This window comes from Calidris pugnax, unplaced genomic scaffold, assembly GCF_001431845.1.
Source record: "Calidris pugnax isolate Ruff unplaced genomic scaffold, ASM143184v1 scaffold4, whole genome shotgun sequence".
NCBI lineage: Eukaryota > Metazoa > Chordata > Aves > Charadriiformes > Scolopacidae > Calidris > Calidris pugnax.
Window position 1 is genome coordinate 8,342,380 of NW_015090781.1, and position 25,102 is coordinate 8,367,481.

The 25,102-nt window shown below is 41.1% G+C and overlaps 1 protein-coding gene across 1 annotated transcript; it reads right to left on the bottom strand.

Moving 5' to 3' along the window:
• Positions 1-6,779: 6,779 nt before the first annotated feature.
• On the bottom strand, positions 6,780-24,888 carry DCLRE1A (DNA cross-link repair 1A). Its single transcript, XM_014960231.1, has 9 exons — positions 23,828-24,888; positions 20,292-21,857; positions 19,829-19,962; positions 18,584-18,702; positions 16,733-16,876; positions 15,697-15,842; positions 14,482-14,636; positions 8,212-8,353; positions 6,780-7,555 (listed from the first exon to the last, which is right to left on the bottom strand). The coding sequence occupies exons 1-9, from the start codon at positions 24,246-24,248 to the stop codon at positions 7,389-7,391; spliced, it is 2,994 nt and encodes a 997-aa protein (XP_014815717.1). The 5' UTR covers positions 24,249-24,888; the 3' UTR covers positions 6,780-7,388.
• Positions 24,889-25,102: the final 214 nt, after the last annotated feature.

Consider the following 25,102-nt stretch of genomic DNA (forward strand, 5'->3'; position numbering starts at 1 on the left):
CTGCAGGATAATTACATGGTTTATAATTGTAGGCTGAAAATCTGAGACAGCTGCTGCCGTGAACACTCAGGGTGCTGCTGCCTCTTCCAGCAGTGTTAGAGCAAGGATTGGCCAAACAGCTAGAGATGGAGACCATCTCCCCTGGGACCCCACTCCTGCTTTAGCTCTGCTCTAGACAGCATCTACCTGGAATCACCATGGCATGGTGCAGGCCTGGCTCCCATGGCCCTGGGAACTGGAAAAACAACACGCACAAAAAAAAAACCCAAACACAAAAACCCAAAGCAAAAAGGATTCTGACCTTTCTCCACAGGACAGAAGTTGCTTGTACAAGTGAAATCCCCAAGTTCTTGCTCCAGAGGAGAAAAACAAATCAATCTGAGCCTCCATCTCTTGTAATCCCAGAAGAAAAATGGGACAAGGGGAAAAAAATCTTGGAGGAGTTAGACATGTGACTTGTCTGCCCTCACTTTTCTGTGAAAAGCGCCAAATTATTAGTTGTATGCTGAGAAACCCGTTTGGAAAAGGCCCACTACGTGTTCACATTTCTCAAACATGTCCTTTCCCACCTGGAAATGTTATTCTGGCAGACTGAAAGGATCTTGTACAGTTGCCCAGGATTTCTGGGCACTTGAACATCCCAAACCTGTGTCCAGACCAGCTCCAGGGCTGTAGGAAGCATCCCTCCCGGCGTGTCTGTGCTGTGTAGAGACATAAGAACCAGCAGAGCCCAGGGGGATGTCCACCAACACGTTCCTGTGCAAATACTCCTGGCTGGGGAACCCCCACCTGAAACTCCCAGCTTCCAAGTCACTGAGAGGAGAGGTAAATTCGGTGAGGTGATGGTTTGAAGCAGCGCTGGAGGCGGAGGGTGCAGGGATGGGAAGGAAAGCAGACAGCACACAGCCCAGCAATGCTGCTGCTGTTTGCACTGCAGGACAGAGGGAGGGAGCTGCAGGTTTTGTGCAGCAGAACAGACATCAAAACGCCACAGAACATCCTCCTGAAGCCCAGACAACCACGGCGAGTCATCACCGTGCCCTTCAAGAGAGCTACAGCCATCCTTTTTCCTGTCCCCCTAAGTTTTCTCATGAAATCTCTTTCTGTCTGTGCCTACAAAATGCAGCTTAAACCCATGATTTATGCCTCCCCGAGGGCTGTTGGAAGGATACTGCCACCAGCAGCCATGAAGGTGACACAATATTTTCACCCAAGAGCTGGTGAAAACTGATCAATTGCACATTCCACACCAGGACTCATTTTGCCAAACTAACCTAATTTGCATGCTAAATGCCATCAAACTAATTAAATGCCCTCCAGGAATTCTGGCCTTCTGCCCTCCAATTTGCCCTTCTTCTACTTTATTCCATGTCCAACGCCCACGTCGTTCTTCTTAGTTGTCATTTTGCTTCCAAGTGAATGTCCTTGTGGTCCGATTTCTATGAATAAAGGTGAATTCTGACAGCATAATGTTTCTGAGAAATCCCCAGTAGTGGAAAGGTAGCTGGAGGGGGGGGAGAACAGAGAGGAAGGAAAACTGAGTCATGAGGAATAGTTATAAACAGCAAGAGGGACCGGGGTTAGGAAAAAAAAATCCAGTCAAAGACAGTAAAACTGGAATTCTGTGCTGGAAATATATTTTTGCTATATTTGGTGATTCAAAAAAAAAAAAAAAAGTAATTCAGCTTAAGGTTATTCTGTAGCATCAGACAAGTGGCAGCAGTACCTGCTCTTCAAGGTCAGCTAAAGCACTGAAATAACTCTGGGTAAATGTGTGTCTGGTCTCTCTGGCTCTGTGCTGGAACATCCACCGCTCCATGGTCCTGGCACCCAGCTATAAGTGATCCTGCTTTGGCAGCAGGGCTGGACTAGATGATCTCTGAAGGTACCTTCCAACCCCTACCATTCTGTGATCTCAGCAAGGGGTGGTCCTGGCTGATGGGCTCCTGCTCACCTTCACCTCCTTGTGTTGGTTCTTGGTGCTTCCTGATGAACAGCCCAAGGTCACAGCCAAATCTGTAGCAGGCAGAGGTAAGATGTTTGCTGTCCCCAGCAGGCACAGGAATCAGGCTGCTCGTTTGAATGAGCATCACAGGAGCAAACTGGAAGGCACCAAACAGGGACATGAGAGCCCAAACACCTGCTGGCTTCAAATGAAGTCACTCATTATTCATTTCTGCCACTGTGTAATGCCCTGAGGGCACCAACAGACAGTAAAAGCCCTGCACAGCTCTTCCAGGGTGTCCCCTGTGGCCCAGGACCCCATTTCTGCTCCCCCAGGGCCGTCAGTCCCTGCCCCAAGTGATGCCATGGGATGCAGCTCCCCCCTGCCCGGCCATGGGTCCCACCAACCCCATCCCTGGGGAAGAGCTGGGAGGAATGAGCTGTTCTGAGAGCACCCATGGAGGTGTTAGAGAAAAAACAGAGCTCAGTTCCTCGGATGGTCGCTGGGGAGCAGCACGAAAAACCAAATTAACAGCTTCACCTCCCTTGTTCCACCAACAGCTGCCGGAGAGGAGGGCAGAGCACCAAGCCAGCAGCACAGCTCCGGGACCAGGTGAAATCCAACCTGCCTTTGGCTGATTGAGGAAGCCCTGCTGGGAGGAACGCCCCAACATGTCTCTTCTCCAAAACAGGAGCTGGAAAGTGGGTTAGATCCTGCTGCCAGCAGAGCCGCATTCGAGAAGGTCTCTGCTAGAAGGTGACAAATGACTGGAGATCAGAAAAAATAAATGTTGCTTCTCGCAGCAGATTTCACCGAAATCTCTGTCTCCCCATGCGGAGGAAGGGGGTGGGAGGCAGTGGGAGTTGGTACAGGCAGAACCCCACAGCCAGCCTGGGTCTTGCTGAACTCAGCTCCAAAGTCACCCTTGGTCATATCTGTGTCCTTGTGTCACCTTTTCCTCGGGGGCACTGCTGCTATCTTTTCCCCTGGGATAGTGAATTTTTTTCCTCTTCCATCCCTACCAACCCACACAACGCACAGAAGGGAAGGTGAACACAGCTAAAAATTCAAACGCCAAATGGGAAAGCTCAGAGGTTTTAAAAAACTATTTGTTTTATGTAAGTACTTATTGGAAACTGGCACAAACAAGTCACTATCTGCTCCGAGATACCAGAGCAGATGTGACAGAGTGGAAAAGCCTCTTCCCTGCCAAGGTATTTGCTAGAGATTGGATAACAAGGTGCCGTCGTACAGCAGCGGGTAAAGGTTCAGAGTAGAAAGGGGAGAGAGAAGGCACCCGGGGGAGGAGGGCTCTGCCTGCCCGGGCTGCAGCTCCTGCCCACGGAGAGCAGGGCAGGCTGGGTTGGACCCAGCAGGAAGGCAGCTGGCTCCTCTGAGCTGCTGTCCCTACCTCCTAACACTGACAGCCCGTCTTGTCCCCTTCATTTCCTTAAATCCAGGACTCCAAATGAACATTTAAAATCTGAACCAGCATCTGAAACTTAAGCACGAGAGCTCCAAATTCCTAATGTTTGTATTGACAAACTTCCAAGGATTCCTGTGAAATGCATTCATTCCTGCCATCTTTCCCCCTAGATACCAACAGTCAGGTTGGAATGGCAGGTACCGAACACAGTTTCAACTTGCATCACAATAAATCCTGAAGACAAAAAGCAGCCTGTGCCCCACCCTTGAAAAATGCTCTTATTTGTTTCAATTCTGAAATGAGAAGCTGCTGCTTTTCTGTAGCTAAGGGAGGATGGGGAAGTTTGGGCTGCATTCTTTTGTTCTCAGAACTCACCTGCTTTTTGTCCCCTACCAAAAAAAAAAAAAAACCTCACCAAAAATTATTCAATAGACAGAGAAAACACATCAAAGCAGTAACTGTATCTTCAGCCTGACATGGTAAGAATTCTCCTGCAGAGTCCCCCTACGTAGTCTCCAAATTCAAAACACAGTCTCAGTGAAAATCAATCCCAAATTGTTGAGGGTGTATCTGAAGCCACGTTATCTTAAAAAGCAAACTTAAATGGCAACTTATCCTAATAGCCTTTCCTAAGCTCGTATAAGCAGACAGGTTTGATCAGATAAGAGAAATGCTTTAACCATCCCAATGACACCTCAGCTCCTTTCTCCGTTCCACGTTACTGTCAATTGTTATTTCACATCAAGATTTAAAAAGATACCCCGCACCTTGAAGCTCTCTTTCATCACCTGTATGCTTTTATTTTGCAATGTCTTTGGACTTGCCTTCCCAGAAGCCTCCTCAGAGGCCACCGTGGGCCATGGGCACATGTCACTGATTTATCACAGCCTGCAACTGGCTGCCTGAGTCAGCACAGCCAGCGAGCTGCTCCCCCCCTCTCCCCCCTTTGCAAACAGGGTTGCTTTTAGCTCATTTATCTGCCTATTGGGGCGATATGTAATCAGAGCAGGAGTCCTGATGGGAAATACAAAGTGATTCTTTGGAGTGGTTGGCTTTGAAAACCATTCTGGGCGCTGATCAAGCGAGTGTCACAGCTGCCCCTTTCCTTTGCTTTGCCTTCTGCCCTCAGCCTGTCAGCACCAAAAACACCAGAAGAGCCTTCAGGATGTCCACAGGCCCATCTTGCTTTACTGAAATCTGGTATTATTTATGTCAGCAGGTGACACCCATTTGATGTCAAAGGACACGGACCGACTCATCCACCCCACTGTCCAGGGGACCCTGGTCCAGTATTTCTGAAGTGCAATGGAGACGTAAAATCCTTGCCTACTGACTTCAAAAAAGTGGTACTTTCGATGTAGTTACAACCCCAACTCTAAACCAAAATAATGAATGCTTTCACTCCCCTATCTATAGTGCTAACGCCACCCAAAGACTGAAAAGAACATTCACTCCTTCATTATGAGAAGCGGAGCCAATCCCAAAGTCCTAATAATTACACCAGCTGAAACCAGGTTTATCATAGGTCTGTCCTCCAACCTGCTGTGATCAGAGCGCCATCCCTTGGAACAACCTAGACAAGGAAGAGAAAAGGTCCTGCTATAAATCTTCCCACAAAATTCCTGTTTAACTAAATGGTTTCCCGTATCTGCTTATTATACTCTCCCTAGGTAATCTAAGCAATCTAATCCTGTCATTCTTCCTTTACAATATGGAGAACAAAAATAATAATTTCTTCCCAAGTTTGGATTCTGAAAAGACCTTTTTCCACACGAAGGAGGCCACCTAACTGGGTAACATGAACATCTCCTAACATGAAGGTGGATGAAATGCTGCAGAATTCGAGTCTACCCACAAAAATCAGCCAAGAGAAGTGCAAATACCACCCATAAGGAGGGAGGAATGAAAGCACCCAGCGGGCTGAGGCAGGAATACCTACAGCAGTGCAGGAAACTGGAACCAGACCCCAGCACAGAGAGAGACCAAGAAGGAACCCGGCCCAAAAGCCATTCTGCTTTGCCAGCTGAAGCGAGCCCATCAGCATCTGTTCCAAATCAGGACAACATTAACTGGGTCACTCTACCAGATGCCAACGTCAGTGTCTTCCAAGATACATCATTTATTGTGGTTAGTTTCAGAAATGAGTTTGCTTTTAAAAGAAAAAAAAAAAACAAAAAAACCAAACACAAAACCAATCCTTCACTCTGGGTAACAGGGTGGAAAGTGAGGAGCCCCAGAGGCAGCAGGTGCCTCACACCCACCAGCTGCAGGGCAAGAGCAGCAGCGTGTTGAGAGCCTGCACACCGACTCATTCCAGCAGGAATATTCCTTCTTGAAAACACAACTACGGAACAAGAGGATGTCAGAATCGCCATTAAGATCTCTGTCTTTGGGGTGCTTAACCAGCCCCTCATACCTGGTGCCAAATTAGTCAAGAAAAAGATTTGGAAGGCCAAAAACCCATGCGTAATGCCTTAACGATTCACCTGCTTGAGGCATTTGCCTGCCAAACAGAACGCTCAAATTTGCTCTGACTTGTACAAGGCATTAATTCAGGTTTGGTGTTTTCAAGAGCTGTAAAAGATACTTTTTCACACACCTACTTCAAAAAGTTGTGGAATCTTAGGAATGAGCACAGACAAGTTAGCAGCTCTTGCAGTAAAGAGAGCTATTGTAATGCATTATGCAAAATAAAACCAATGCCATTATTTCAGAGAACGTACTGAAAGAATTGTGAATCAGTATAAAAATTTGTTTGCATCAGAGTTTGAGACAGTTATTTCTCTTAGAAGACAGAAATAAAACAAAGTGACTTCACATTACAGAGCTCATCACTCAAAGACAAGAATCTGTTTATACTTACACTAATGGTTAAAGAAATGTTTTCCCGACAAAAAAATGGCACTGAAGTTTTCAGATGAGATATTCTGGGAGGTTTAGAGATGATTCTTTATGCATGATGCAACTTCTGTACGTCCTAGAAGTTTGGAATGGTTTTTATTTTAGTGCTTATAATTATACTAGTGCCTGCCTGCAACCACGTACTTCAGTATCATAAATACCAAGCTGATACAGAAAAAGCAGCACTGATAATCTGGTAGGATTCAGGAGAAAAAAATGCAAAATGAAACTTACCTTTCTGCTGCCAGTACTAATATTTGCCTTTGTTCTTCCAGAATTCAAGTACACACAACCCTGCAAACCCAAGTGCATCGTAGGAGAGGAGAGGAACCATTTCTGGGCTTTAACCACCTGCTGAGAATTTGCACCACCAGGATGCAAGAGCAAATCTATACAAGCAACATAGACAGAACGTTCACCAGGGGTATTTCAGTAGGTTCCTCAGATTAGCAACTACACTACTGAAAAGAAATGTATTTTGCTTAGAAAAAACACACAGGCTTCATGTAGGTTCTTTATTTATTTTTTTAAAAAAAGTATCAGAAAATCTTGAGCGGAATGTGGGTAGCACTGTCTTTTATAAAAATCATCCTCCAAAGTATGTACCCTGCAAGAGCCCCGGCCAACCCTCCTCACAAAGTCAATTTTGTTTACAAGGTTTAAATCACAATACCCAGTTCTGCCTCCTGACACAAGCTTCTCTGAAGCCTGAATTGACAGCATGTGACATAAACTTAGCATTATCTCATTTATTACTGTAACTTCTTTTCAGAAATGATTATCCTGGAGGTGGCTTCTCCCCCAGCATTATACATCTGGGCATCTCCATAATCTGAAGAAAATTAAGAATGAGTAAAAAGGAGCAAGACAAAAACAACCTGGAATACGCATTTGCAAAAAAGTTACTAAGTCATGGGGAAAAAATAGGCAGTAGGTATATGAACAAACAAGGTGCTTTTTCTCTTTTTTTTTTTTTTTTTTTTTTTTTTAAATTCAGCTCTCTCAGGAGAATAGCAGCTTGGTTTCCCCCAAAGATAGCTCTGTGGAAAAAGGAGTTAAATGAAACTCACTCCCACTCCAGCCAACCTCCTTTGAAATATACATTCTTCCTTATATTTATTTACGATTACTGCCCTCAATCATCCAGTCTCTAAAATGCTTCTCCATCAAGCTTCTGGCTCTCCAGTCACCAACATTTACAGTGGGGATGATTTTCTGTGGCTTCAACCATTGAACAAAACGCTTCATTTCCAGGTAACTGCTGTGTTCACTGTAAGGAATCCCTGAAATGAAACAAATCACAGCGATCTGTCAGTCTACTTACCTTCTTGCCAAAATACTTCTGCAAGCCTTCCAGCTAAGAAACATTTTAGATAATATTTTTTTTAAAAATTCATATTGGAGATCTAAAGTTTATAGCTAATGTAAAACGAAAACCCAGATTTTCCTTCTGGAAAAATTACCTTGCGTTAAGTTACCAAGTCATTCATCAGTGCAAACTGAGTAACACCAAGCACTTGGTTAAACAAACGTTAAAATTTTAAGAGATTCAATTCCAGCCACCAATAAGAACTAAGAGGAAGAGGAAAACCCACAGACTCTCTTATGAGTGAAGTATGGAATGAAATATCGGTGCTGGAATTGAACTGCCACCAGGATCAGTCAGGCCAAGATTTCACCCCTGAAGCCTCTACATATATCAGGTAAAAGCCTTGATTTGCAAGAAGAGGACAGGAGTAAAATGTAGGTAAAAATCTGCATTTACAGTGTTCCTGATTACTCAGTTCACAGATCTCTCCTGGAGAGCTCCATCTGTTTGGTTTATCAACAAATTATCAGAAAAAGCATTGGTTGCAATGAACAGTAGAAGTTTCCAGAATAAAAATATGAAAAGCATCCATATAAAACTAAATGCACTGAATCTTTACCACTCTCATACCATATATGGTGATCTTTCCTCTTGTCTGAGGTTTGATATCCAGCAGAGAAAGGCATGAATCAGAGAAGGTCCACCCAGTAGGTTTGAAAGCCAGAACTTGATCAAAATTCTCAGAAAACTTATTCAAGTGATCTTGCAAGCCCTGTGAGAAGAATATTGTGCACACTTAATCCCATTAAATAGCTCATTAGTCTAAAGGTTGGAGATTTCATGATGGAGAAACTTTGGACTAAATTTTATTTTCGTGGTTTGATATGAACTTTTTTATTTTAAATACCATCTGCCTTGAAATTATTAATGATAAATACTTCCATTTGCAGAGCACCTTGTGCCTTCAGATCTCAACTGCTTCATCTGAGTAAGCACACGTTAACAGCTACCCATCACAGATCAGAACACATACAACACAAGCACTTTTTCTTACAGATTTTGCCCCCCAAGTCACTCATTTCCTCCTCTCTGCTGGAGGTCACCACTCCTGCAGCTGAGTGGTGATAAAAGATGGTGAAAACCTGCTTCGGTGCAAAATCATCTGCTTAATTTAAAGTGCCACTGACATCTGCTTATGCCCAGAAGCGCTCACAGTTAATTAACTAAACTATTGAAAATATTGCAGCAAGCCAGTGCATGAGTTGAGTATTGCTCTGCACACTAAACCACGTATTACCACATCTCCATTGGCGATAGGAGGGAAACTATTTCTCGTCTCTTTCCTCTAAAAAAAAAAAAATTAAAAAAAAAAATTAACTTGGAAAAGTTTCCAAGTTGGCTAAGTTAGCCCTCAATGTTGTTTAAGCTAGGATTGGGAAAAGGATGAGAGGGAAGTATAAGGAATGTACAATCCTATTCCTGGATAAAGTGAAGTCAGTATTATTTTGAATCAAAACCAGAAAATCAGTTTCATGTGTCCTGTATAAAATCTCAAAGGTATATTCTCCATTTGAAAGCCCTACAATATTATAGAACTCAAAATCCTAAATTTTTTATCAGCAGCAGGAAGAGGAAAAAAAAAAAAAGGACTGATTTTAAAAAAAGGTGGGGTTAGGGGAATAGATCCGCTGTGATAAAACACTAACTAACCTGTCAGATACCTGATAACTATTAAGCAGGAAAGCGGAAAGCTGCCTGTGACACTGACAGTTTAAGTAGCACCTTCAGCACAATGTCCAGCAGGAACATACAGAATCCATCAAATTAGGCACATAAAAGAACAAAAAAAAAACACCAACCCTACCACAACACACATTTCATTCAGCAACAGGGATTATGGCCAGCTGCCATGACTCTCAATACACTGCAAACGTTCAGTCCTCACTAGATTAAAGCTGTAACTGTAGCAGTCTAATTCTCCTTCACTTTTCATTTTAGGAAGATTAACACATCTTAAGGTAGTAATTCACATATTTGCTCCCCTTGCTTTAATGAAATCTAAATACAGTACTTCAAATACAGTGATTATTATATTAAGCAATGTTAATCTGTCTTCAAATTTTTTTATGAATCAAGCGTGCAACATTCACATTAAGGGTGCCATTTCAATCTCATCAACAAATTATTTGTGCAGTTCAGTCAGAGGCACTTTTGAAAATCCCACCTCAGTGCTAGTACAAGGTATTACTGAGCCAAGCAACAGGAGAGGTGCACACACCTGAACACCCCAGGTCTCTGCAAATCCTCCACTGCATATTCAAGTACCAGAAGCCTCAATTTTTGACTGTTGCAAAAAATTGTTTGTTGCAAAAGAACCATCCATGCATTTTAGAAAAGATGGCATCTTTCAACAAAATAAATTACCAGTGTTTATTTATAACAAGTCCACTTTAAATTCCCATTCCAATTTCCCTTTTTATTGCTGTAGCCACCGCTGTTCTAAACCTTCATCCTTTTAAAATGGAAAATACATTTCATTGCTAAATCAACTTTCTCCTATCACCATGACAGCCTGTTATCTACAGTGTCGCTGAAGTCAGCAGCGCAGGCAAACAGATTCCATAGGGTACGAGAAGACTCAAACATGATTAAATATTTAATTTACAATCAGCCCTAACACCACTGAAACTCATCTGGCTTATTCACAAACAGCTATTCATCAGTACACACAGCAATCCCTGTATTTTACTCACTAAACCCAAGTATTGCAGTGAAGTACCATATCTACGTCAAGTACACTTGCAATATTGCAGCAATTCACATTTTATTTTTATAAATATTAAGATTTAAAAATCAATCATATTAAAAATAGATTTTTAATTTTTTTTTTAATTTATGTAAGTGTTATAGATTAAGGCTATCCAGAATATTAATCTAGAGCATGTCATCTCACTTGTGACCCACGCAGCACCTGAAAAAAGTTTGATACCAACTGCTAATAAATAAACTCAAGAAAGCCAGAGCTACACCTAGGGAAAAAAAACCCCAAATGAACAAAAAGAACCCCACCCAGTCCAACAGTAATACAAGGCCACAAAAAGCTTATTCCTCTGCCACTGCATTTTCACTACCTCTGATCCCCTTTGGCTTGTTCCTTCTAGTTTTACCCTTCTAACCTCACACAACTTAGGCAAACACTCAAGTCCTGGTTCTGTTCAAAGGGGCAGTCATAAGGGCTGGGTAAAATACATCAAGTCTGGTGGTATCTGGCCAGGTATTCAATATTATAACGGGACTGCTTTCATCCTAACTACAGATGGAAATTATCTATATGCATTTATAAAGCAGAAAATACATGCTTTCTTCTCAAATTTGAACTTGTTTCTTCAACAGGTTTTTGGGACAGTGATGCAACTGCTGATGCAGAGATAGAAGTCACCCAGAATTCAATATTCAAATATACATTTGAAGATAAGAAGCGATGGAAACGTTCAAGCCAGGAAGCACAGTTTCCCTCTGGCTGCATTTGTACAGAAACTTGCATCTTGACACAAGACAGTTCAAGCAGAAAAGGGAAACACACCACACAATATTGTCACCAAGTCTTTGGCCAAGTGAAGATCTAGAGTATAGAAGATATTCTGAGGCTGCTGTGGGTTTACAAAAATCATCCTTTCAGTCTGTCAAAAAACCATTCACTGTTTCACCTGTTTTTCATAGTAAATTTAACACAAGTATGGTCACTATTTGTTTTTGTTTCCTTCAGTTCTAGGTAGAAGGTACCAACATTAGTCTTTAAACTCTAGTAACTAAGGGAAAGACAGAGAGATATTTCTGTACTTTTCTAAGTGCCTGGGGCTTTTACGACGCTCTCTGCTGAGTCAATAGTGTTTATAAAACATACACGAACAGCTAAGCTAGTTCTTCACAAATATTAAAACAGCTGACTCCCAAATGAAAAGAAATGTGTTTGACATTACTCCTGAAAATCAACATGGAGAAAAGATAGATTTCAGAAAGTCCCAAAACTGGAATTAAACAGCTGGACAATGCCACCAAAAGGAAAAAATATTCACAGCACAGACACTGTAAAAATACTTCTAAAATTCATGAATACGCATTCAAAAAACCACCAGTTTTATTAAAAAAAAATATTCCAATATTTTCCAGCAATCTGGAGATTCCATGATCAGGGAAAAAAAAAAAAAAAAAATCACAGCAGAAAGCCTGTGAACAAGGAAGCATATGCAGGAGCATCTCAAAACGATTTCCTTTTCTACTGAGGGTAGAAAGGAAAGCTGTGGGCATCCAGATTGAGTCCTGGGAGCTGTCAGCTCTGGAAACATGGAAGCTTTCCTTGGGCAAGTACGGTTGGATCAACAGTTACTGCAAACCAGGCTTCAGCTGTGGTAAGCACATGCAGCTTATGCAGCTTTTTTTTTTGTTCTTTATCTAGAAATAGACCAGAGAAGTTTTTCAACGATAAAAGGCAGAATAATCATGCTACAGTTCTTAAAACTATCAAGCCTAGAGCACAGACAGGTTTGGTTTATCTTTCTATCAATAAACAGCAGAACAAGCAAAAAAATGATACCAAACTGGGATATACTATAATATACCATCGGGGTTTGGCTATTTGCATTCCACTAAAAAGACAACTGATGGACAAGACCACAGATGTACTCAACTTACTAAATAAGGACTGAATCTGAGCTTTTGACTGAGACTACTCCCATAAGGATTTCATGGATTTGTAGGTTCGCAGCTGAAACTACAGAAGCAGGAAATTAGACAAAATTAAGAAGCAGGATTGTGTTTCTGAGTGGGGCTAGGGGTCAAATAAAACAGAAGTGGTAGCAGAGACCCAGAAGATAATGAAGACATTGGCATTCAGTGATGAGGATCACTAAAAAATCCTGGCTTTCCCAGTAATTCAGGACAATGAGCCAGTAATTCAGGACAAAACCTGTATAATCCAGCAGAAGGCAAAAACACTCAACTGGAGATGACGACATCAACATTTACATAGTCTGTAAAAACAGGATGATAACATTCATCGTTCTTTAAAACAAGATTGCAAGTGATCAGATAATTTATTCTTAAAAATATTGTCTTTTCTGAGGTCATGTTTACTGATTCTGCTGAAGGAGAAATAGCATAGGAGGTCATATTAACTCATCTTCAAGCATTTAACATCCTCCCCATTTCACTGATACTACATTCCACCTGAGCATTCATGGAGCTACTGACCTCATGGGATGTCTAGCCCTCTGGAACTCTACCTCATGGGCCTGACTTACATGGACACACAACTACTAATGACAGCATGAGACCACATTCCAACAACTTCACATATGAAGTCAAAGCCCCAGTACCAGAAGGACACAACTGTTACACTCTTGTCCACTACATCACTGTGCCCTTAATCTTTCCCAGCCTTTTCCAGGGTGCAGGCATTGCTTCTGGCATGCTGTGGATTTACCCAGAAACTCCTGTTCTCCAAGATGAGACCCTGCACGTGATGAGACTGCTTCTCTCCGAGAAGTAACGCTGTCTAGACATCCTTGTGGTACAATGGCATCCTCTGCCTGAAAGTCCAGCTACGTGACCATGCCATACACGCTGGGACATGACAGCCAAATCACATAACAACCCAAAAATATGCAGAAGAAACTAAAATATATTACCGTTGAAGACAACACAACGCATTAAAAATAAATCCATACACATTTCCATTACTCATTTTCTGCCCCACCGTGGAAAAGATTATACAACACTAAAACATGAAGATATGAAGTTCTATCTCCTGCAGCTCCCATCCAAATCATATAACCTCTTTTTCTCCTTTTTAGGTCAACTCTGACCTTGACTGGTCCTGGAGCTAAATACCATCTTGCTCTGAAGGATTTGCTTGAGATGGCACAGCAGGCCTGAAGCAAAGCAGGAAAATGAATCCAAGTCCATAAGGCCGTAAACGACCACTGTTTTTCTTCCAGGTTACCTTTAATCTCAAGCTTGAGGCTTTGTCTTAATGCCATTGTGTATTTTGTAGTCTATTTAGAAAAACTTTCTCCCCGCCCCCCTGCAGGAATAAGCCACCTTTCCTAAGTGAGAAATCCCCACAATAACTCTTAAAATCCTAAACCCACTGTCTCAAATCTTGACTGAAATGTGCATTTGAAGTCAACTTAAATGAAACAACATCTTAAACTGCGTTACTTGTTTTTGCTATGAGTATTAAAGAAGATTGTGTGGAAAAACATGTACATATGAGGTGTCCTTCAATTAACTCAATGGGTCGTTTGTTTATGCATGAGTTTTTCTTGATTTTTCAAGTATCTTTATCTCCATGTAAATCTTCAGAAGGGGAGAAAATATTCTTTTAAAAGATGAAACTATGGTGATAAACACATGGAACTGAGAGGAACACAGGGAACCCTATTCCTTTTTTATCAAACACCATGCTCCCAGGCTGCCTCAAAACAGAGGCCCACAGGCAGAAAAACCTTTGTCTTTTCCTACATCACACCAGGTAAAAGACAGGCTGAAAACAGGGACTCCATGTCACAACATATTAATTGCTAATAGGACAGATCCTGCAGTTATTACATAAATCTACTTCAAAAAGGCCCACAAAGAGCAAGCCTTTGAACAAACCTCAACTTATCTTGTACAAGCACCGCATTGAAGTGAAATTACACTTTCTGTGCATCATGCTTGGAGATAGACATTAATGTTTAATTGCATTTCATTTTCAACGTATTGCTACGTGTCAAAACTTTAGTAAATAAATATGATCTGACAAGAGGTTAAAAAGCGCCAAACACAACACTGGTTGGGAGGAGACAACAGTATGATTAGCCAGCAGGTTAATTGCCAGACTATATTTTCTGAACTTACCTTAAAATTAATTTGCATCATGGGAAGAACATGAAGCAAAGTACCATTCCAGTCCACACTGATGAGGGAATTAACAGCTGCTGACTCCAAGCACTGCAACGTTTTGTACTTATCCCGGGACATACTTGCTTTTGAGCCCAAAACTTCAGCAATTGCTTTAGGATTAATTGGGAAGAAACCACAGAAAGAAAATTATAGGAGTTCATTCTTTCCTTGTTTTGGAGATATTCCTAATTATTGCACTGGATTATTTTTACTATTAAAAAAAAAAAATTCAACAGGATACAGTGTTTCATATTCTAAAATTAAGAAGAGAAACCTGTAACAGCTATTAAAAACTCTGGCTCCTACAATTTAGCACCAGAATTGTGTATGACAATTGGAAAGAGGAGGAGAATAGAAGTACATTGATAAGTTCTAAGTCATATCTCTTTGGCAGAATGTTACCGAGGTGAACAGGTACTTATTTCAAAGAAGCCAGAAACACATGCAGTTTTTGGAACACCACAAACAGCCCACGTTAAAGACAGACTGAATTTCAGTGAAAATAAATCTTGTATTGATGACTTTAAATATACTCAAAAGCACAAACAGTACACAGTTGCCTGCTCTAGAGCATCCATTTGAGCTATCGTGTTGGTTCCTAATGCTGCAACCGAGTGAACAACACTGCACAAGATTTTCATTAAGTCAGAAAATATATATTTTAGTTTGGGGAACACTTTGTTAAAATTGATTTCATTAAAACTGATTACTATAAATATTTAGGAAAATAAGTAATATAAATCTTGAAGGCAAAACTGTTAGCAAAATTGAAGTTTAAGAATAATTATATTCCATTGCTGTTTCTTGACAACATGAGATTATTAACACCAAAAGTGTCATAAAGACCTCATTTATGGGTTTTTTAATTGCCATTAGCATTTTTCTCACCACAATCAATTAAATAGGTTCATTCATTTAGTATCCAAATTGGCCACCTGTGTATTCAGGGGTGTTGTAAACATGGCAGAAAAATATTTCTTTTAGAGAGTTAAAACTCATTAATTAGAAAACTAAAAAATCAGCAGTAGGATTATTAAATATATTTAGTTTCTTTACACAATATGTGACCATCAAGACTAAGTGACCCTTTACATCTTCAAGAAAAAGGTCTTTTAACACTGACTTAGAAATTCAATTAGTTATTTTGCCCAGTACACATCTTTTACATACCTAAGAAAACTTTTTCTTTTCCAATGGAATAGGTGCCACAGACAACCAGAGTACGTGGGTTTAAAGTCACGGTCTCAAAGGCAGTATTGACAGCAAACTGGATAACTTCTTGTTGAGAAGGAAAAGTGTATTCAGGACTGCAGTATCTGGGGCGTGGAAACAAGATATATCACCTTGTTACACAAGATAGAAGACATCTGAATTTACCAAGAAGGCCCTCAAAACTGCATGCATACAACAACAAAGTCATGAAAAAGATTTTATCCTTCTATAGAATTTCAATCTACTTGAAATCTCCTTATTAGAAACCACTGAGATGCCCAGATGAGATTGGGCAATAAAATTAAGCACATCAGACTTTTCTCTTCAACTATTCACTTGTCTGACACCGACACCCAATTCTGCAGTTTTTTCTCTATAAATACCAAGTGCTCTTTCAAGCTAGATATTTGTATCATGTACTAATTACATCCTTGTGTCTATTTTTTGTCATGCATACAAACCATAACATAAGGCATTATTCATTTGCAGAAACATATGGAACAGAAGTAAAAGACTACAGCTGGGCATTAGTCATCATACACAGAAAAACAAGTTTATATACATGAGTCAGAGAAAGGTCTAACGAAAACCTGGCCAACTGATTTAACCATTTGGCATTCTTTCACTCTTTGAATTCCCCCACCCCCCACTTCATAACAGAGTTGAATCCACATAAGACCAGTGTTCCACAAACCTCTCATTTTAGAGCTGAACACAATGTATGAATTTTGACACCCGGAATTTATTACCATTTATAAATAATAAGGCCACCTCAGCAAATACTTCAGCACCTTTTCCACCACCCACTTTTATTCTCTTTCACGTAACAGCATAACAGATGAACAAGTCAGATATACACAGACTTTCAATAAATGTCTGATTTTATATAACAAGTTTAACAAGTGTTAAAACAGTACAGTTACATTTATTTGGTTCATATAAAGCCTTACAAAATTGAAAAGAGGGTTACACTGAAAAATAAAGCACAACTTACGTGGTATCAAGGTAAAGGGTATGGACTTGTTGCCCAACCAAAGCCGGGTAGCGCTCCATAGAAGGATCTGCCCTGAAGTCCCCTGTGTGCAGAATAACAGTTCCACTGGGCAGATAGAAAAGGATCATCGTTGCACCTGGACAACTGAAACAAACAAAAACCCCACAGGAATTACATTAGATCTCTGTACTGATCAACTGCCTCAGGAGATACACTACCCTCCAGCAGCAGGAAGGTGTGCAGAACAGCTTTTTAAATCACAGCTGCCACACAGCCTAATTTAGCTAGAAAATCACGATTTCTGAAGAAAATCTAAAGCTAACCCTTTGGCCACAGACAATCTAGACTTGAGTTCTCAGCTAAGGTGGAGGAAAGAGAACGCACCACACCAACAGTAAAGTAATCAAGCATTAACTGTCTTTTTGGGATGCTCTGTCTTCTAGGTGTGACAAAGATGCTGCCTCAGTTGCAATCTCTGAGGTTCTACTACTTGATTTAAAGTGGAAACAGCACACCAAAGAGAAGCAGCATTCTTATTCAGAAGCAACAGAATTTTATTATTGCAGATGCATCTCCATTCCTGCAGGACTTACTGAAGTATTTCCTTTTAAATGCTATTTGCAGATTTTAAACGTTATCCTCCATCCAGAATTCCCTGGTTATAAATACAATTTCTCTTATTGGCCACGGCAAATCCATTACACCTTCTGCAGTTCCTCGCCAGAGCTGTCTGAAGGGCAAGTGCTCAGACTGGAAAACCAAAGTGGGACTATTTCAGACATGAATCATCTGTAAAGGGCAAATGAAGTCTCAAAAAAAGGGAAAAACTGGCATGAATCAGGGCTACAAATAACAGAACTGATGAACTCTCCAAAAAGTTGAACTTTGTACCTAAGGTTTATATGCCTTTTAAATTGAAGCAGAGGATCAGAGAGACAAACAGGAAAAATGAGAAGTAGCCAAATTACATAAGCAACAAGGCTTCCTTCATTCCCAGAAAGGGTTCTCAAAGGACTTCATGGAATCTTATCTCTCCAACTATAAACAAATCCGAAGATAAGTAATATTCAAACCAGCTGTGACACAGTGCTGAATTTCAATATATATTTCAGGGAAAGGACTTTTCCTCTAGCCCATCACCAAATAAGGTACCAAGAGGCAGAACAGCAAAAGCACAGGACTGGAAGTCAGTGCTACTTAACTTTAAATCCAGCATTACCACACAGTGCCAGCATTAAGGTTGGACAAGAGTCTAACCCTTTATCACTGAATCCAGTAGAAGTCTTGTTGCACATTTCAACAGGCTTTTCTTTAAAGTTCAGGTTTCAAAATGTTGGCTAGGCTTTGTCTCTCCTGGGATCCAAAGGACTACATTTTTATTTAGATGAAGATTTCACTATCTTCAGTTGAAGCTACAGAAACCTAATGCATTTGATAGTCAAATCTAGGGTGTTTCCAACTAGAAACCAAAAGCTAAAGTGTCCAAACAACTAGAATAATCATTCAACCTCTCAACAAGGTTAAAAATGATGGAGCATGTATGGCTAACACTATGTACTCGTTACAACAAAAAAAAAAAGTTAAGATAAAGTTATCAAAAAAGCTTCAATTTCATTTTCAAAAACAATTAACCTATTTCAAAAGCTAACTACTTGAAAGAAATTCAGTGCACCTAATTCACTTCTGAAGTGAAAATGTGCGTTACTAAGCCAACTCAGGAATGTAAAGTACTATTTTTTCATTTCCATTGCAACCTAAAAATAATGAAAACATAAAACTTTATCTGTACACCTACTCATCTTTAATATTCTACATATACAAATATTCCACAACAGATGCAATGATACATACTGATTGGCATCGAGCAACACCACTTTGATCCCATTCACTGTACACTCTGTGTCCATGGGCAGCACATGGACGTACTGCTCTCTGACTCGAAGTTTGCTCTTCACCAGGTTGCCAGTTATCTGTAACAAGGAAAGGGTTTAATATGGAATAGACACAAAGTCTAAAAAGAGCCTTTGTTTCTAAAATAAACAAAGGCTCTCAAAGCCAGACTGTCTGGCTTAGAGAGAAACTATGAGATCCTGGGTATAATCAAGCTTTTCAGTAGCTTTTCGCCTCTCAAAAAGCAAACTGAAAAAAAGCTGTTCTAAAAAAAGCAGACTTTCAGAAGCCTGTCAACAGGTTATGGATTGGAATCAGAGAGGAGGCAAACATGGGGAAATAACATCTTGTTACAGACTGCCGAGTTAAGAAGAGGAGCTGGGTAAAGCCTTCTCACACAACTGAAGAACTCTGCAGGTCACAGGCCCTGGATCTTATCACAGAGGACTGCTGTCACCCCAACACCTGCTGGAAGAGCAACACCAGATACAAGCATTCCAGGAGGCCTCCAGAGTAAATCAGAAAAGTTTTTTGATGCAGGTTCTGGGTAGGATGATTAGGCAAAGTACCCAAACTATGAGTAAAAGAAGAGTTGGTTAGACATATGGCAGCCTTGGCCATTCAGCAGCCTGAAGCACAGGACACACAGGACCAAGCTAAAACTGCACGTGGAGAAGAGATGGCTTAAGTGGAATCTAATTTCTCATCACTTGAATAGAGTTATAGAGAAGATGGTGCCAGGTTATTCTCCAGGATGCACTCAAAAAGAACAAGCTACAGGCTCAAGTTGCAGAAAGGGACATGTCAACCATGTATTAGGAAAAAAAATCAGAGTGGGTAAGCACTGCAACAGGTTGCAAGGAGATGCAGTGGAATCTGTCCTATTTTCAAAATTTGACCAACAACGGCTCTCTGCAGCCTGATCTAACTCTGAAGTTAGACCCAGGAGGTCAGACTATATGACCTCTAGAGATCCTAGAGATTTTAAACCTGAATTTCTTCATGGCATCTAGACAGAGAAGTTTCACTAATCTTCATCAGGGTAAGAATTTCTCACAGGGGAAACCCAGATTCCCCTACACATATCCACTGTGCCTGACTGACTCAACAGTGGAACCTCTGATCTTCTACTTACTCTCATCAGTACACAAGGGATTACAGTTGCATATGGATTTGATAATATCTAGTGAACTCAGAAAGCCTTACCTTATTACAGTAAATTGGAAACATGAAGTTTTTTGTCAGCCCACAATAGTGGTCAGAGTGAAAATGAGTAAGGAAATAAGCTGTGCAGCCTTCAATTTCACCATACTGGAAGGCATCAACTGTAAAACCAGTTCCTACACCAAAAAGGAAGAGAAGCCAGTCAGTAAACATGCATATCTCAGAACTAGTCAATCCTTGAAATGATTGTCCTGAGATAAGTATTTCACCGTCCTTCACTGATGAAGCCTTTGCTGACTCTAGTTCTGGAATCACATTTTTCTGGAGATCTGCACCTACACCACATTTTATCAACTTAGATGGAGGAAAGAAAATTCATTATGAGCTGCCGTCTAAATGGTTAAGAACAATGTAGATTGCTGAAGCCTAAAATTAGGATTAAAAAAACCCCAACATTCAGACAAAAATTAGTTAACCTCTACAAAAAGCAAAAGTTATCTCTCACCTGGTATTTTCTTGTAGAAAGGGCAGTGTTTTTTTCCTGTTCCTTCACCTGGAGCAGGTAATTCTTTAAATTTTTTCCTCCACCGTCGTTGGCCACCAGAACTCACTTCTGCAAAGGCTCCGTTTTTACTTGAATTTTCTATAACTGCTTCCACATCTTCTACAGACCCCTCAGCCTTCCTTTTTTGCTGTCTGGCCCTCTTTCCATTGGGAGTTACTGAACCCGATACCTGCTTTCCCTCACTCAAACGAGTCTCTCCTTTGCCTTCCTCTTTTACTTTGGGTTTTAACCCAAAGAAAACACCAATGTCCATTTGTTTGAGTTCTTTGGCAGGACTGGATTTCAAATTCACATTTGAAAGAGATGACACTGTTTTAGAGATGGGGCTGGGAAAGCAAACAGCAGCTGTATTACAGTTTTCTTCTTTCTCCACTACTGATTGCAAGCTCTCCCAGCAAAGTGTTTTTTCAATTGCACTAGCAGTCATTTTATCTGTATTAAGCAAAATGTTACTTGGGTCCCTCAAAACATTCTTTTTCTGTGTCAGAAGAGATCCAGCACCTTCCCCAACTAGCAGCGATGATGTCTCAGTAAGACTTACATATGCAGAATCCAAAGCACAAGCACCAGTATCTTCTGAGTCCGTGTTACCTGCTTTAGCAGCAGAGGAAATCAATCCTGGCTGTTTAGCCTCCTCGCAATTAAAAGGAAAAGAGGATCCACTGGTTAGCACCCCTTGCTGATGCTTATTGTCTACACATGCTGAATTACAGGACTTGCTATTCACATGACTCTGAGAAACAGTTTTTTCACTGTGATCTACATACTTCAATGTATTTACTTCCTCACAGTTGGGTTTTTTAATTACGAAATTTCCTATTTTGCTATGCTCATGCTGAGGCTTCTGCGGTAAGAGAACTCCATCAAGTGTTTTAAACACCAGAGCATTAGATTCTTCACCTTCAAAGTTCTGGACTTTGAATAATTTATTTTGTGATATTTCAACTTTCTTCTCCTCTTCCTCAATTTCCTCTTCGCTTTCCTCAAAAGTACTCAGTGGAGAATAAGAAATTTCACAGTCACTGAAGTCAGCTTTTGACTGGAGTAGACTCAGCTGACTTGTATCTTTCTGACTACACACATCGTCTCCTGTTCCACTTTCTTGAGAGGATGCAAAGTCATAAAATTCAAATTCACAACTATTAACTGTGGTTTGTGTAAGCTGACGTGTCTGTTGAGGCTTTTGAACATCTGCAAAAGAGGATGTGCTTTCACTGACTAGATTTAGAGACTTCATTTGCGGTGAACTCCGTACCATCAACACACAGTCATCATTTGGGACATTTTTTACATTATTACACGGTTTCTCATTCTGTGACATTTCCTCTACATGACTTGGGGAACAGCTGGGCTTTATAGCAGTGCAATACATTGTCTTCCCTTCCAAAGTGTTTACTGAAGAGTCTACAACATAATCTCCTGCCCTGCTTGCTGCAAGTAGAAAATGGCTATAGCGCTTGTAGTGGGATGGAATGGTGGAATTGCACAGTAAACCATCAGGACACTCTACAAAAAACAGTTAAACGGGGAAACAATGTTAATTTATTTGCAAATACAGTTGGCATAATCATTAAAATAAAAACCACACATGACACACAATTTAAAAGCTTTTTCTTAGAAATGAAGCTATTGGGGGACAGAAGGCATAATAAGCAAAAAAGAAATTTTCAAGTTGCCAAGACCTTCTGCCCTGAGCTGGCCAGAAATGAGAATGCTTCCAACCAAAAAACAAGCAGCTGCTGCTAATACAGGGCTATGCCTGAATTAATACAGCCCTCTAACAGCAAAAGTACTTAACCTTGTTTGAATACTGTGCTAATGTAATCACATGGCTTCTAGTTTAGAATCATGTCACACGCAAGCTATGAGCTCAGAGCAGCAGCACCAGAAAAGGCCAGTAGACATGTTTCAGAAAAAACCAAGCCTTGGTTCAGAATCAAGCTGAAATTCCATGTGAAATGTTCTGCTGGGTTACGGGATAAATTAAAAAACAAAACGAAACAAAAAAATTCAGGTATTTTCTTATGTGAAAAAAAGCATTCAGGATTCATATGTCAGCAAAAAAGCTGTGGCTGTTCCCTAAGACGTTTTTGGTTGAGAGTTTGCTAGACTAACCTTTGAGGATTTTAAGGTGAATGCAAAAATCAATCAGAAGGATTTTTCATTTGTTAATTATGGAAGTAATAGATGAAAATGAGGCAATAACACATCTGCTGTAAGTTAAATTCATTGCCAAAATAAGGATAAAAGGGCTCACAGTTACAGAATCACAGAATGATATGGGGTTGGAAGGGACCTCTGGAGATCATCTAGTCCAACTCCCTGCCAAAGCAGGTCCACCTAGACCTGCACAGGAACATGTCCAGGCAGGTTCTGAATGTCTCCAGAGACGGGAGACTTCACCACCTCTCTGGGCAGCCTGTTCCAGGGCTCTGCCACCCTGAAAGTAAAGGAGTTCTTCCTCATGTTTAGGTTAAACTTCTTATATGCAAGTTTGTGCCCAGTACCTCTTGTCCTGTCACTACGCACCACTGAAAAAAGACTGGCCCCAGAATGGCCCCATCCTCCTGACACCCACCCTTTAAGTATTTATAAGCATTGACAAGATCCCCTCCCAAAGTTCATTCTTCTGAAGAAGAAACTTCAATGAAAGTTACAAATATATAAAAAGAAAAGTGACTGTGTTGCCTAAACAGCCTTGACTCAAGTTTCCTGACTGTATGCTTTCCGTTTTTCAAAACTTATGAGGTGTGTTAAGAATGAGAAGTTGGATACCTGGATCTGTTCAGACATGGTATTTCCCCACATGAAACTGGCAATTGGAATGAGTCAGTTTTATTTCTCTCGTACAGAACTCAAAGCAAATCTGTGTTGTCTTATGAAACAGGAATGTTCATGTGTAATTCTGTATAAAATTTCTAAAGCATACTGGATCAAAAGTTAACATTTCAAAGAAATTAGCCTAACAGACTAATTGCAGCTTCCAACTGTCCATTGACAACTGGACAAGTTACACAGCAACATAGGTACAGGATAATAAAATTTATACCTAAGGAGAAAGAAATCCAGTCCAGAAGTAGCACTCTCTTAATTGAAGGTGTTTTTTTGCTGACACTGACTTAGTAATTGAAACAAGTCCCGTTATTTTAAAACAGTAAATATGTACCTTCAATTTCTTCAATAAACTACTAAAACTGGAGCTTGATAAACAACTATGAAACTTTATCACTACTCTACAAACTTTTGAGATTAGATTCTCATATGAGATTTTCATCTCAGATTTCCATGTTGTTCACAAAACCCCCAAAAATATTAAACAAAAATAATACTGATAAATTATCGTTAATAACATTCTAAAAATCACACCAACTACCCTCTCAGATTTTGAACTAAATATGAAAACCAAGGTTTGCAGCAATATTGCGTCACGAGCCTTTAACTTTTCTCTGGAGGCTTTTTTCCTACTCCATTCGTACCTTTTTCAATGGATCCTGGAGCATCCAAACATTCAGCAACGTGCCATCGAGGTGTCTGGACCAACAGCAAAGAGAAAGGCATCTGGCAGCTGGGACAGTATCCATCATGAAGGGGCTTGGCACTCTGCGAGCTCTGTTCCGTCACGCTACTCACGCTTTCCTGGGAGTGCTCACCACTGTCATCTTTGCTTTGGTCTACATCCTGGTTTGGCCTTGTTCTCTGCCCAGTTTTCTGAGGTGTATCAGCTTTTTCTAGGGATGATTTTTTATTATTTCTATTTCTCTTTCTTTTTGGCCTGCCCTTGCCATCACTTACTTTCTCTGCTGGTGTAGAGCTGCTCTCTGAGTTACCTTGGTGCTTTTGCTTCCTAATGGATTTGTACTCCCAAATGTCCTCTTCCAACAAAGCATCTTCAGACATGGCAACTCATTAAATATTCCCCTTGCTTTTAAGCAACAGTTCACAAATCTCCCTTTCTTTCTGCTAATATATTTTCTCTTCCCTCCTCTCTTCGCTATCTGAAGAAAAGCACCTGAACTCCATTTTAAAAAAGCAACACTGGCCCACAAACCAAACCACAGCCCGTGAAGGGACAGAAGCATGGTGGATCCTATCCTAAAAAAAAATAATTTAATTAGCGTCTCTCTGAATATTTGTAGCTGCTGCTGTTACACAAACCCCCAGCCTGTCGGATGCAGGAAGACTGACAGGGCGGGCCATGTCCCTCAGCTACCCCTCTCCTCAGCACCCAGCCCGCCTCGGAGGGTGAAGGCCCTGCCTCACACCTCGCTGCTCCGAAGCGGCAAGATTTTAAAAGAAAACGACGAAGAGATCAGCTGCCGGGAGTCACCACACGGCAAAGGCCGACACCGCTGCGGCGCTGCCGGGAGGGGCCGCGCTCCCCGCCGCCACCGGACCCGCCACAGCCACCGAGGGCGGCTGCCTGTCGCCGGGCCTGCCTTCCGCCGGTACCGAGGGCGGCTGCCTGTCCGCGGCCTCCTGCCCTCCCGCCGATACCGAGGGTGCGGGCCGGCACCTCCTCGAACCCGCGCCTCTCCTCAGCCGTTCCCCGCCACAGCAACGCATTCGCTTCCGCAGTTTCGCCACCGCGGCTGATGCTCAACTTTCTGCTTCTCTCGTAGCACCCACCCACACACCCCAAAAAAAAAAAAAAAAAAAAATATAGGTGCCTTGTTTGGACTTGGCTCGGTACAGTCCGATTTTCGCATCTATCCCACTGAAAAATTTAAAAAAGTCACTGGGCGGGAAAAGGA

Bases quoted from the DNA above. Each gene is read 5' to 3' on its own strand.
- DCLRE1A (XM_014960231.1), bottom strand. From the start codon at position 24,248: ATGTCTGAAGATGCTTTGTTGGAAGAGGACATTTGGGAGTACAAATCC. The intron at 21,858-23,827 runs GTACGAATGGAG...TGTTTTTTGTAG, and splicing joins TCCAGGATCCATTGAAAAAG to AGTGTCCTGATGGTTTACTG. The intron at 15,843-16,732 runs GTAAGTTGTGCT...TCCACGCCCCAG, and splicing joins ACCCTTTACCTTGATACCAC to ATACTGCAGTCCTGAATACA.